The sequence below is a fragment of the Ambystoma mexicanum genome, chromosome 2q (genome assembly GCF_040938575.1).
Source record: "Ambystoma mexicanum isolate Mex_15411 chromosome 2q, UKY_AmexF1_1, whole genome shotgun sequence".
NCBI classification, from domain to species: Eukaryota; Metazoa; Chordata; class Amphibia; order Caudata; family Ambystomatidae; genus Ambystoma; species Ambystoma mexicanum.
Window position 1 is genome coordinate 369,281,263 of NC_090924.1, and position 15,208 is coordinate 369,296,470.

The 15,208-nt window shown below is 43.1% G+C and overlaps 1 protein-coding gene across 2 annotated transcripts in view; it reads left to right on the top strand.

The window, feature by feature from the left end:
• Positions 1–15,208, top strand: part of USP31 (ubiquitin specific peptidase 31) — an 821,813-nt gene that overhangs the window by 385,210 nt on the left and 421,395 nt on the right. The window contains exons 7-8 of one of the 2 annotated variants that reach the window (XM_069647404.1): positions 10,540–10,720; positions 11,449–11,560. In XM_069647404.1, the coding sequence (XP_069503505.1) occupies positions 10,540–10,720; positions 11,449–11,560 (293 nt within the window). The remainder of the gene's footprint in view (positions 1–10,539; positions 10,721–11,448; positions 11,561–15,208) is intronic. The other variant, XM_069647405.1, reaches the window with a different exon arrangement.

Below are 15,208 nucleotides of genomic sequence, written 5' to 3' on the forward strand. Positions count from 1 at the left end.
ATGCGACCCATGCAGGAATGGTTGGCAAAACAGTTGTCTCGGGCAAGTGGTCAGTGGGATGATCTAGTAGTGGTCATTTCGCCAACACTAGTACAGAGTCTTCGCTTGTGGACAAGAGAGAATCTTACGAAGGGGTCTCTGGTCTCACAAAGTGGCTCAGAACCACATCAACCTGCTAGAACTTCAGGCAGTCTTCATAGCGCTTCGGGCATTCGAACCACTCCTATCCAACCTGTCAGTCAGTGCAGATCCTAACAGACAGCACGACAGCAGTGTTTTACTTAACCAAACAAGGGGGCACTCGTTCGCCAAATCTGTCCAAGCTTGTCCAGAAAATTTGGAGATGGGCACTCAAACGGAAGATTTACCTGTCATCTTCCGATGTTCCGGGGGATCTCAACTCGCTAGCAGATGCTCTGAGCAGGGATCCCCTCCCAGAAGAACACGAGTGGACACTACATAGTTGTAGGAGATCTCTTCGCTCAGTGGGGTTTCCCCACTATAGACCTATTCGCCACAAGTGAAAACAGGCAATGCCCAGACTTCGCATCCAGGTTCACCCAGACAGGCTCCAAGGGGAACGCCCTATGGATGAATTGGTCAGGGATGTTTGCCTATACGCTTTTCCACCAACCCCTCTGATGAGGAAGGTGGTGAACAAGATCCACAGAGAACCGATCACGCTCATCCTAGTTGCTCCTATGTGGGCGAGGCAACCATGGTACCCACACCTACGCAAATTGGCAGTGTGCGACCACATCAAACTCCGGTGCCGGTACAACCTACTCTCCCTGCATGAGGGGCTAACAGTGCATCCTCAGCCGAACTCAATGAACTTGGCTGCATGGCTCCTGAAGTCAGAGTTCGGACATCTCAATTTACCACAGAGATGTATGGATATCTTGAAAGAGTCAAGAAAACCTAACACAAGGCATTGTTACTATGAGAAATGGAAAATTCAGTATTTGGTGCCAGAATAAGCAAATCAACCCAGTTGATTGTACTCCTTCTAATCTCGTCACATATATGCTCCACTTATTGGATGCAGGGTTAGTGTTTAACTCAAAGTGCACCTGGCAGCCTACACCACTTCCCATAACAAGGTGTCATGGTGGAAAGTGCCAGTTGTCAAAGCATTTATGGAAGGGGTAAAGAGACTCCACTCTCCAATTTCTAACCCATCCCCTGGTTGGGACCTTAATGTGGTACTTGCTAAGCTCATGCGACCCCCCCCTTTCAGCCCATGCACAAATCTAGTCTCACACTTGACTTATAAAACTGCCTTCTTAGCAGCCATCACCTCCATAAGAAGGGTCAGTTAAATTCAAGCTCTGTCAGTGCAGGATCCTTTCTTTACTATTCATAAGGATAAACTGGTTTTACGCACTCACCCTAGGTTCTCACCGAAGTTCATTTCCAAATTCCACATTAACCAGTCCATTGAGCTACCGGCCTTCCTCCAGGAACCCAAAAGCTCTCCTGAGGTGAAACTCCACACACTAGATGTGAGGAGGGCGGTCCTCTACTACATAGACAAGACCAGGCCGCTAAGAAAGACAGATCAACTGTTCGTCTCCATAGCTCCAGGCAGAGAGGGAGATTGTGTCTCTAAGAATGCCATCTCTAAGTGGATAGTCAGTTGTAGCCAACTGTGCTATTCCCTTTCAGATAAAACACTGCCTTTTATGCCAAGGGCCCACTCTACAAGAGGTACTGGAGCCACTCTGGCTTTCATTGCAAATGTACCCCTTGACACCATTTGCAAAGCAGCTACATGGAGCTCTATTCACACCTTTACTCAGCACTACTGCATTGACACTCATTCCAAGACAGATACTCAAGTGGGACAAGCTGTTCTGTTTGCTAATGACCCTTCTCACATCGCTAATGACCCTTCTCACATACCACCTCCTTCTAACACTGCTCGCTAATCTATGCACAGCATGTGATCCAAGCAGATTCCACAATCCTCAGAAGGGATACATTACTCACCGTAATCTTATTTCTGATGCTTGTATCTGCTTAGATTCACATGCGCCCCGCCCTTTCTCCCCTCTGAGAGAAGGCGCATGGATGCTTGTAGTCTTATCTCTCTTATCTGCTTGGATACTCTGTACTCTCGCTACTCCTCATGCTACCCCATGTCGGAAAAAATACAATCTGAAGGTCCTACACACGTGAGGGATCATGGGTACAGTGGACGTCACACTGGGGATAGTATTAGAATTTCGAAAAACAAACTATAATACTCCGCAGCTTCAACTAGATGTCGGCCTATGCACAGCATGTGCATCTAAGCAGATGCAAGCATCAGAAATACTATTACGGTGAGTAATGTATTCCATATAGATTATTATGTACATGACTGTTTTTAGTTTTTCTTCCCATGCACAAAAAAATGCCATCACTTCCCATTTGTGTGCACAGTTCAAATAGGGTTCCTATTCTTCCATCAGACTAATTATTTTTTTTTATTGCATTTAGTTAAATTAATTAACTTTTACAATCTTATTTCTTACAAGAGTTACAAAACTTCAGAGTTGCAGAACAATATAAATGAAATGCACAATTTAGTACATAATTGACTGTTACTTCATTTCTTATTTATCTACTTGGACTCACTCACATGGGTATTATAAATTTAAAGCATTCAAAAAATTAGCAGTTGCAATCCTGATTCTCACTAAGCGGGCTGAGAGGATTATTTTCCATCGTAATTCTTGATTTACATCCGCAAGAAAACAATACAGATTTGCAAAGTGTGTTATTCTCAATGAAACCAACTGAGAGCATTTAATAATGAGATGTTTCAAAGTTTCCTTCTCATTGGTCAACTGGCAAAATCGACAAATATTTTCTGATTCTAGAATTATACGTCTATCCGCTAGAGCCGCCTTTGTTGGCCATAGGTTAAATCTGACACGCAAATTGCTGGTTGGACTGCTCACTAAGTAAGGTGTCATGGTTCGGAATTTTTTGTCTATCGTACAGTTGCCATCAAAGTGTTTATATGTCAAACAACGCTCTCTTGTTTGGATCCAATTATTGGTAAAATCTGCAATTTAGCTTTTACTGGATTTCTTACAAGAAGTTCAATTGTTACATTTGTGGTGGCTAATATATGATATATATACCTTGCAACCATTTTTGGGCAAAAACATGATCAGACAGAAGAAGGTAAGATGACAGTGTCTTCAAAGGGGTTCTAGTATCATTACACATGAGACATTTCCTGAATAAAGCACACAGGCGCCAGTGATATTGAGCAGTCAATGAAATCAGACCTAACTCATAACAGATCCACACTACAGGAACCCGTTGGGGGTAAGTGTAGAATCTGCCTCCAGAATAAGGCTTCTAGTTTATCAAAGGTGTGATCCTCCAGTAATTCCAATGCTTGCATACCATAAAGCAACACAGGGGTGCATTTTTGGGTATAGTATGTCCAAGCCGGCATGATGGAAAATTTGCGGTACTTCCTCATTATGATTTTGACTAATATTTTCCACTACCTCGCCATACCATTATGGCACCGCCATTGGTGACTGCATGACAGGATGACATCACTGGCGTCGCTGTGCGCCTTGATGTCATCATGCATAAGATGACCCGTTCTTTTTTTGCGGCCGCCACAGAATTTTAACTCTCCAACCTGCATACGGTCAGTGTATCCCAGGCTCCACGAACCAGGCCTTAGCTACAAAATATAGGTAAGACCATTCTCAGTGAGGAACGTTTTTGCTGCATACATTTCACTTCTTGGCATGCATTAATAGCATGCTATGTCTGTTATTTGTAGCTACCTTGTTCACAATTCAACCAAAGAATCAAACGCTGGTATGTACTTAAATCCTCCTGTAATTACAGATAATTGATCTGATCAGTAATTCTGAAATCTATATGTACTCTCCACACAATCCGAACTTGTGAAAGAATACCTATATCAAACACTCTAGGAGATTATCTGCCCTAATCTTCAACTCCAGTAACAAGTTATATTCCACATGAGACATTTTTACCGGTGAGCCCCACTCATTTTGTGTGCCACTTTTGGAAACCATTTTACCAGTTAACTAGTTTTCCAATAATTGACCTGGCTTTATTTCATATTCCATATATGGAGGTTCCCTTTGAATCAATAGTTGGTCCTGAGGAAGGCGCTGGACTTTTGGGCGCTGAAACGCCCCGACACCCAATTTATCCACATTTAATGTGAAACTATTAAGAAATCAAAAAAATCTAAGTTTCATTTAACCCATTGGAAACAATATTCTTGTATAGTATTTGTGACTCCACATTTCGTGCTTGTGATGGGGAACCCAGCACTTCCGTAAAGGCACTAGAATAGGTTGGCCTCCCAAAATCCATGCCAGGGATTAATTTTGGAAGTCCATCTTAACAAACGGTATGGCTGCCCTAAATTCCATGATGGTATTCATTCCACCGTACCCTGATTTGATATTACAACAGTGTCCATGCATTAATCAATCCGCAATGTACAGCTGGTGCACATGCTCTGGCGTTGATAGAGACCCAGTGCCAAACAGAAAATATACTGCAGAATAAACCCATGTTCTTTGCACTCATGTGCTCTAGGCAGGAAAGTAGTTTTTCAGAGGTAATGGGAAATGATGGGCACCAGTTACTGTGATAACGCTCTCTGATCCCAAAATAGCTGACACGGCTCTTATAACCTCAGGTGGCAGGGACTGAGTCATGGGGGAATTCCTATTAGCAAAACATGTTCAACACTTGCAGACAACGGGTGTCACAGGCCATACGACTGAGGACGTGAAACAATTAAAGAGAGACTTACTACAAAGTTGACCCCTAATAGGGAAACAGACACTCAGATCCAAGTACACATTGACACAATCACTCATCAGCATTTTCATAAAACGAAGCATTAGCCTTCTGACTTGGTCAGTGTTAGAACACTATTCCATAAGAGATCTAGTATGCACAATGAAAACCGAGAGCTTGCAGGGCAGAACATCTGTTTGCTAAGAAAAGAAGATCAAGTTGTAACTTTCAGACTGAGAAGATGAAGTCTGGGCCAGTGAAGCCAGAGCGTAATAGAAACCATGTTGAAGGTACAGGGTACACTAAAAGGCCTTCCAAGGCCTGGGCCCAAAGACTGGCAGTGGCAAAACCTTGAGGAAAGCATTCAGCTGAGTCCTCTGGCCCAGAGGTCACCAGCCCACATCAAGAATGCTCATAAAACCTTGGCAAACCCATTCAGGGACTCTGGCTTGGGAGGAGGCTTTCCCCAGAAATAATGTAGGTGTGGAGAATTGCTACCCACGACAGAAATTAACCCATTGAGCAAGAAGGGTCCAATACAAGGCTTGTCTTATTAGCATTTATGAGGCAGTCACCTTATCCAAATGTTCAAGACAGACATTGACCAGGACATGGTCAAAGACCATACGCTAAAACAAATGCCAAGTGGACTGTGAAGCAACTCTGTACCTGTGAGTAACCCGAGCACTGACTTGTGCAGACAACCAGTAGATTAAGCCGTAAACTTGGGATCCTACAGTGGACATTAGTTTATTTAGCCAATTCTCGTTAATGTTAAATTTTAAAGGTATTTATAACGCGCACGATCACCACTGCTGTGGTCCCCAGGGGCTCTGGCGGATCTCAAAAGGAGGGTGACAAGACGGGGGAGCGGGAAGGTTAGTAGGGTGTAGTAGGAGTAGGAAAGTGAGAGTTGTGATGTCCTGTTGGCAGCTTTAGTTCGGTTTGCACCGTTCGCTGCGCTTAAGTGCACTTTTCGATCGGTACTAGAAATCCCATGTGCTGTTGTGGCGGGTTATGTGTTGTTAGTTTGTTGTTGCAATGTGGTGAAGTGTGTGCGGATTGTTGTGCAGAGAGGTGGTTGTGTGAGTCTGTATTTTAAGTATTCAGTAAATGTACGTTTTTTTTTTTAAGGTGTGGTTATAATTGTTTTCAATTATTTGTCGTTTTCTTACAACTCTTTGCTTTTCTTCGTCCAACCTCCACGGCCATCCTGTGTGTATGGTACTCCAACTTGACTGTCTAGTTGGCAGGCATGCTGTGTAGTCAGAGCTCTACTGGCTTGTGTATCTAGACCATTTCCGCTACTTTCCTGGACTTGTCCCTTATTGTCCCTCTCATTGATTGTCCCCATCTAGCCAAGTACCCTTTAGGAATGGTGGCGTGGCGGACTGGGTGGGCGGTGCGCGTCCACCTCTGATTATATAATGGAGGGGAAGCTTAGGGATTGTGGTTTCCTCCCGGGGTATCCACGGTTTCGTTTTGGTCCTTTCATCCTAGTTGATTCCTCATGAATCTGGAGTAAACAGCCAGGTTTTGAGTAGTTCTCCGAACTCCATATGACCCCTTGTGTTGTATGTTTTTTGGTAGGTTATTTCAGGTTGAGGTTGCCAGGTGAGTGAAAGATGATCCTCTAAATTTTCTTTTGTTGTAAGCGTTTGGATCTAGGTGAATGTCGCTGCTTGATCCGAGTGATCTTGTTGGGTGGTAGATGGTTATTTGTTTTCTTTAGGAACTCTGCTTCCTGGCCTTGTACTGCTCTGTGCTTTATGCACATAGTTTTGAACTTTATTCTCTCTTTTATTGGCAGCCAGTGTAGCATTTTGAGCGCTGGGGTAATGTGTTCTCTTTGTGGTAGTCTGAGCTGGAGTCTTGTCGCTGCGTTCTGGATGCACTGACGTTTTGAACAATTGTCCTGGCATTCCTAGGTGTAGGCTGTTGGCATAGCCTACTCTGGACATGAGTGTGATAAAGGTGAGTGATTTGTGGGTGAAAGAGAGGAATGGTAGGATCCTTTTTTCTGCACTTCTTGATTATGGCTTTTACTTGTGGTTCAAGTGTTCGTTCTTACACACATTTTACTTTTCATCCACACGTCCTCTGTTTATTAATTTATCCCTTTTTTTCAGAGGAGTCCCTCTACTTGTATGTGTCTGGCCTAACAATGCTGTTAAGATCTGGAGGACGCTACTCGTGCCAGGAGAACCACTGGGCAAGGGCGGACTGCCTACAAAACAAGGTGCCTGTGTAAACATTTCCTTAGCCACAGAACTGACAAGGAAATGCCTGTGCGACTAAGATACCATAATTTTTGGGTTCTGGTGCAGAATCCCTGGTTTGTGACATTTTCAGGTGGGTTTTCGGAAACAGCCCGGTTTAAAGTTTTTAATTGATGAACAGGGTAATTGACTTGGGTCTCGCTGAAAACCATCAAGGTAGTGTAGCAGAGCAGTACAACAATCCAGGCACAACAGGACGACCTCCACAGCAGGCACTACTATGACAGGAGACCACCAGGACATGACAGCCTACAGTGATGAACACTGCTATCAGAGGGTGGCAGGTGACACTCGTGGTGGTGAAGGCTATTATTCAGGAAGGCCTTTCATACTGGAGAGCAACAGCTGCAGGAGGATGGGTCTTGGGTCACAAGTAGGCAACCGGCAGCGAATCAAGTCTAACTCTGAACGAGGACTGATGCACCGAAGATGCCCTCGTTGAAGCATGTCAGCCAACAGGATGTTTGGGTAAACCTCCAAAAGCTTCAGAATATAAATACTTGTGCAGGGGTCTGGACTGATTTGTCTCCCATCTCACAGGTCGATGCACCAACAAGCAATTTTCTGGAGATTTATGCAGAGGCATGGCTTGGGCGGGACATGGCTGGGGGCAATGCTAATTGGCTTCAACTGCAGTCTTCATCGGGCTGCTGACTATCTGAAGAATGGCCATAGGACTCCTCCTTTTATCCCAAATTCGTGTTGCCTCAGCCCACCAATGGTAAGGACCTTCACCAATCAATCTGGCAACAGCTTTCCAATCCTAGACCGCTTCTTGCCCAACATCTGCATAGCAACAGACATCCCCTAGCTGGAATGTAGGGATTGGGCCTGTCTTGTCCCAATCCACATCTGGCAAGGATACACTCAAAGCTGCTTTATCTCTAAAACGCAAGGTTTTCCCCTGGAAATAGCTTGACATATTTGGTATTTCCTGACCTGAGATGAGAGGAAGAATGCCAAATGAGAAAGGACAGGGGAAAAAAACTCGTGGAACAATTATTTTGAGAATATTGTACTCAACATGACATTGTTTGGTAAAATGCACAGTTAAAATGAAGAACATGTTAGAAAAATATACACTTCCACCAGCACATTTTGTACGCATAATAAAAGTAACAGAAATGTTACAAAAGTAAAAAGCGAGCATTGACAATGCCAACAATTCAGACTTCAATGTAGGTATGGGAGCGTAACTTGCCAGGCACAGCCGTGGTGGTATTAATTGGACATTGATGGAAGCAGTACCTGGTAATCTAATAGTAGTGAATTATAAATAAGGTGAAAAAACCACCCCATTCATAAACTAACGCCACATTCCGAGGCTAACCATAAGTATTTGTACATAAAGGAGACCAGGTATAGAAAACCTAATCTAGTAAGTCGCTCATCTGTCTAACACAAGGTAATTGGTATTGATCTATAACCATTGGTCCTGAAAAAATAGACTTGCTGTGCAAACAAATTTCATACATTTGACCATTTTTATTTATAATCCTCAAAATTTGTAAAATCTAATCTAAAAAACATTCTCTAAAACACATAATCTAACCCAAGATTTAAGACCCACATGGTGGGTAAAACAACCTAATGGATGACTACATCACACATAACAAATAAAATTTCAACAGACACATAACATTTGAGATACACTATGCATTTAAACAAAGTGTCATTTAACAACAACCATATCCCAACATGTTTCAGTTCTTAGTAGCTCCTTAATGCTTGAACTTTCTTCAGGGGAAATAACCTTTTCACATAGGTTTTCACCACCATGTAATCCCGGGTTAGGAATAAAACGATCCAATGAGTAGGGTCACATGCATAGGACAACAACCAACACCACAAGAAGACAGTGAGCCACGTTCTCCAAATAACTCTAACCATACCCTTTAGATTGCAGCCCATTGGTGTCTAAAGGACTAAGGTAAAGGTCTCAACTAGGCCTGCCCTTAAAATAAAACTACTATACCTCTGAATGTGACTTTAGTAGTGCGAATGTCGAAGTCCCAACAATAGCAGAAAACTTCTTGAATCAAGTTTGTTTTTAAATATGGGTTCTCAAAGTGACCCTTGCTCGCTCCGAGATCTGTACAGACAATAAAACAATAAACAGGGGAACCCAAGTCCGACATACCACCATGTTACAAATGTATATAACGTTAAAGCCACATGCTTAACACACCTTATATCCCAACAAACTGTTTGTCATACCACCTTCAATTAATAGCCAATATACAACACATCATCATGTATTGTCTTCTAATACACACCATAACCAAACACCTTAAAATAATTACCAGCATTCACTGTTGAGTTACGCTTCCATATCTCATACGAGGAAAATTCATCAATGGAGTCCTATACGTTCTCTAAAATCTCTGAAAACAAAGATGTAAAGTATCATGTGGCGTGGCCCAAAAGGAACAAAATACTAATTCCAATTCCATAAATGACAGCATTGTTTACGCGTGGTCGAATTACCTTACCGTGTCACTGAACGAGCTTTCCTAATCACAATCACTGCGAGTGTTCAGGAGTATCGACATTCGCCATGCGTGTTGTAAATAGACCATGCAAAACACAAACACTCACAGCATCAATCCAACCTGACGCACGATCAATAGAGCACAAAGAAGGACTATCCCCCTAAATCAGCTCATACACCAAGCCACAATGAGACGATCTGGTCACGGACTCTCGTCATCCATCCAACCCGGCGCACGAGGGGGTGTATCTCAAATAAGCTTCTCTTATTGAAGAATGGCTTTTGTATCAGAGTGCCTGACAATGCATTGTTGAAAATTGATTCAGAGTCGTTCTGGTCTTTGGCTAAGGCCTCTGGTTTTTTTGGCTATTTTTCATTTTGACTTTGATCAACTAATCGCAGTTTGCTTTCACACTCTTCCCACATCCATCAACCCTATTTGTTCATGGTTGGTAATTAATTAGAAATGCCCTTTTTTAATTGAATGGCTTTGTGCTTTAATTTTTATCGAAGAATTGTTCTGTGTGTTCTTCCCTTTCACAAAGAATGGCTCGGTATTGGCATGCTCTGCGTTAATTGTAATTGTTTCGATGCGCTTTGCTCTCAAGAATGTCACTGATGAGTTTTGTTGGTTGTTGAAGAACGGCTTTTGTGCTCACTGAAAAAAAAAATGTGCGTTCGATTTGTCGAGCAGCACTGGTGCGATGTGCTCTAGGATGCAAAATCGTTCTGATGCACTCTGTGCTTCTTTTAACAATAGATCCATAGTTTTATGCTTCTGATTTGGGAATGTCTTTACTGTGCTCCTCTTAGGACAATTGCTGTAGGTGCTTATCGTCACATTGGAGTTTGGCCAAGTCTTGAAGGCAATCACTGAATACCTTGTTAATCTTTAAATATTAATTGTCCTTAAAAGCAAAAATCTAATAAAATGAGAACAACTTGTTTGTAATTTGCATTGTATAGGAACGTGTGTGAACAATAACCCAAGCATTCATCTGTCTGGAACAGAGTATTACCGCTCTTGCTACATGCAAGGCTCTGGGAAGGCTAGTCGTGTGGACCTGGTCTCCAAAAGGTCATCAGTTGGTGAGAAAATAGTCCTCTTGGTGTGTAACCGGGCCTGCACTGGGCAGCAGGGTAAAAGGTAAGCTCATGGGCTGTTGGGCAGAGGGTTGTGATAAAGCTTGCGATTTTGATGTACATTTTGACAATAAGTTTGAAAGAAGAAAGTTTGAAAACCTATGTGAATTTGTGTTTCCAAACATACCCGTTTTTAAAAAGCACTGGTTTAGAGTTCAAAAGGTGGATGTTTTTACATTTGAAAAAAAGGTAGCGAACTGATTACATATAAAGTCTGTGAAGATTTTTGTTGTGCGTTTTTTTTTTTTTTTTTTTTTTTTTACAAATGGCGAATGGAATTTATATTCTGTTGGGGTGTTTAAGGTACACCATAACAGTGAATGGTGTCAAAGGAGTAGCATGGTGCATGTCTTTTCTTATTTAAAAAACACAAATTCATTATTCTGACCTTTTATCTAAAAGCATGAATGAAGTTGGTTTGAGATTCCACTGTTAGTCCTAGATTATATCATTTAACTCTTTCAAATTGATTTTATAATGTGTAACGTGTAACGTACAACTGTACAACCCATACGCAAATAAATGTTTCACAGGGTTTCGGTTTGAAGTGTTGTCTTTGTGCAACAGGTAGACATGGGATGAATGAAGGCAAGATAAAAATAGTATTATGCATTTGTCCTTATGTTATAGAGCTGGTGAGTCAGGATTACTGGCACTACTACTATGAAGATGGATTGTTTGCATGACTACAGCAATACGATTGTACCTTTAACATATGCCAAACATTCTTAGGTTTGGGCAACCTTTTGTGCTCCACCTTGAAAGAACCATTCCCTGGGATATACTTCAGAAGGAAATTTTGGAAAAGCTGCAATACTTCTTACGCCCTACTGCATGTATCCAGGTATGTGAATGCATGCATACATTCGGATACAGGCATGTTGGGTGTATGCATGTTGCTCCAAGTAATTGCATGTACGTTTAGGTTCAGCTATGTGATTTATGCATGAGCTGGGATCAACACATTGAGAAGCAGGTGGTAAAACAGCCCTTCAATATCCGGCATCGAACAGGGAGCACGAGCTGACGATTGAGTGTATAAATAGTATGTTGCAGATCTAACCTTTTGTCATTTAAATGTGTGCCATTGTGCGTTAAATGTTTCTATAGCTTTCTTAATGCAAATTTTTTACAAATCATCAATTGCAGTTCATGTCCCTCCATGTAGATTTGTGGGGCACCAGTTTGCCCTGCAGTCAAATAAGTTAATCAGCAATTTCGATCCATGCTTGTGGATTTAGCTATGTGAATGTATGCATTTGTATTCAAATACTTTGTTGTATGGGTACCGGTGTGTACAGGTACGAGTGTGGCCTCCAACTCTGTGCATTTTTGTGTGTGGCTTGAGACATGTGTTGTATCTATGTGACGAAGTCCCCTGCTTGATATCCAGAGGTGTTCTCAAGGGAGCCGGTAGCTTCCCCTAGCTATCAAGATGTACTTGGGTGAGGGATGAGATGGATCCCCCACTCACCCTCACTTAACCCTGATAAGCAGGCAGGGGACATTCACATGCAATGTGAAAATAGTGCTGGCTCTTTAATGACTACTCCTCTTGTGGTGGTGCAATGACCATGAACCCGTACTACAGTACTTCCTTCTCCCATTTCACCAAGTACATAGGGGAAACAACATACACACACGTTCAGATTCATTGACAGTACTGCTACATAGCCACACTCTCCACTCTCCGCTGCAGTCACGGCTCCACCAGCGCTCAGCAGTGTCCCTGCGCATTCGTGATCAGACGTTCAGCTGGAATCTGTTAGGGGAGTTTTCCTAAAGTGCCATTTGGAGGTAAGACTTTAGTAAGCTATCCCAATCGTATGTAGATCCCCAACTCTTCGTATCGGTCTGTAGTACTGCTGGAGCCTTGGTAGTGTGTCATAGCAGTCAGGCTTATCTCAAGAGGAAGACGCGAGCTCTAGGTAAGTACACTGAACCTAGCTAGTAATGCAATTTCAAAGAATCACTTACACATAATGTATATTAAAATATATATTTATTATATTTGCACAGGATTCACCTTTAAATATTTAGCACATAGAACCAAAACACTTATGGATACTTTTGAAAGGCCACTGCTTAGTTTGTAGTTGCTCACTTACATTTGTTAAAGCTGTTTTACAGTAATGACAGTTCTATCGTATTGTCGGTGAAAACACGCACACGCAGACTTTAACAGAAATACATTGAAGACATTTAGCCTGCATACACATAATAAGATGTTGACTTTTGGGAAGGAAAACGGTTGGTTGGTGTTATCCTAGTAGAGCTTCAGATTCTAGAAGCAGTTCCTACACATAACCCTATCTAAAAGGCAGTTAGGAGTGGCTCAAAGTCTTGGAAGGCAGCAAAAGTCAAAAGTTCCTGTGGATATTTTTTAGTCTCTATGATGGAAGATACAAGATGGCTAAACCAACATTGGAGACCCCATTAAGCACTTGCTTAAGGGACACAACAGCAGCTTGGGTCGGTGGTGAGAGGGGGCTACCCAGGACACCTCTGGGTGCACTCCAACGCTCTGGAGCGACTTCACGGATCAATGTAAGCAATACGTTTCTTCCCACAGTACCTTAGGTTTGAAGAAAAGATCGTGGCTGGATTCTTCTCGATGTAGCAGCGCTGGGACCAGACCCCTGGATGCCTTGGTCTGATGACGAAGGGGAGGACAATGGATGGGATCTCTCAGCATCAGTCTCTAGGGAGGACCTCTGGCATGGCTTTAATCAATATTTCGAGTCACTCTGTGGATTTGGAGCTTTTTCTGCAGCACCAAAAACAGACACGATATACCCGGGTCAATCTTCTTCGCTTCTCAGTCCCACACCTGGACGAGTTCGGCCTTTCCACGATGATGCACTCTGAATGGGCAGCAGGTCTCCTGGTATTGGGGTTTCTCAGCTCTGGAAACTCACAGGACCTCGAGAGATAGCTCAAAACAGAGTTCCTCCTAGGACTGGTTGTTCCCAGCAGTCAAAGGGAAAGAGTCAGTACCGCTGTGTCACAGAAAACGGGCTCAGGACAGCAGTGGTCACGTTGTTGCAAAGGATCTGCAGGTTTCTCTGGTTTTCTTAGGTTACTTTCGGTTCCATTGGTGGACTTGCTTTTAACTTCAGGAGCCTCACATTTTGTTCAGTTCCAGCACTCACTTCTCTGCAATCTTCCTCAGCAGTTTATAGAAAGGGGCAGTGGCTATAGTTGGTAAGACGTGCCCACTGCCACCAGCCATAACTTGGAGATTGTCTGTGACTTAGAAGTCACAGGAGCAGAGGGAAGGGGGATACTAAGTATCCCTTTGGCATTCCACAGAAGGTGTTGTGCACCAATTTCTCGGTTTTAGGAGAGATACTAAGTATCTCTCTATCCTTAGAACTGTAGTTACTTGAGGATAAAGAAAATAATCTCAAAAGAAGACCCTAAGGGTCCCCAGCAACACTGCTCATAAGGAGCTGTATGCTGCAATAGTAAAATACAGATGCCTTTAAGAGGTATGAAGGAACAAAAGACTCCATAGGACAGTGAAATACAAAGGAAAGAGTTCCAAAAGACAGAGTCCATTAGAACAAATGAGTGAAAACAGGATCCACTCATTCAGTATTAAAGAAAAAGATCCATAAGTCCAGCATAAAGTGCTGGGTGTCTCACTAGGAGAGGGGATGAAGCATACACATAATAAATCTCCCTAACCCCATCAAGGATGGTGAACTGCCTTTTGTGGGCACTGTCTGGTCTAACTCTGGAATCCCTAAATAGAGCACTGTAAAACCTGCTGGAGTTCAACAGTTAGTGGGAACCAATCCCTGCCCACATTTAACCAAACTCTAGGTGCAAGCCATTATCAGAGGACGAGGCCCCAAACAGAAGGGTTCAGGTTTTTGGCACTGGTGGCAGGATTTTTTAGTGATGTGGAGAGTGAGGAAGGAGTTTGGAGGGAGTGTGGAGAGAAGGTGAGGTTGGCGATGTGAGCTTGAGATAAGTAATTGGGAAGGGAATAGTTTGGGATTTCAGATGAGGTTGACTTGAGACGGCATCTGAAGGAGTGTGGCTTGAGGTTGCATCAGCAGTAAGTTGGACAAACAGTTTGGAAGGAAATGCAGGGGCTAGCCAGATCAAGGTGGAAGGAGAGGACATGCTTGCCCCAAGCTGGGGGTTGAGGGGGGTTAATCGGTGAAGCCTCGATCTGGAGGAGTCATGTCCATGTTGGGATGAGTAATGTGCGCAAGTGTGGTCTTGGGGTATAGAGGGATCAGGACAGGCATAGAGAGAGTGCAGAGAAGTCAGGACCCTGAGTGGGAGGTCACAGCCTCTTAAAGTTGCCTGCAGACGCTGGGGAAGGCAAACCCAGGTGATTGTCTTAACATGCAGGAGATGCCTCACTATTACCTACATATGATAAGGTCAGCTCACTGGCCTTTGTCAAATGGGGGCAGGAACCCCTATCCACATGAGTTTAAAGGGGTAAGCATGAAATCGGATCCTGTCCTACCAC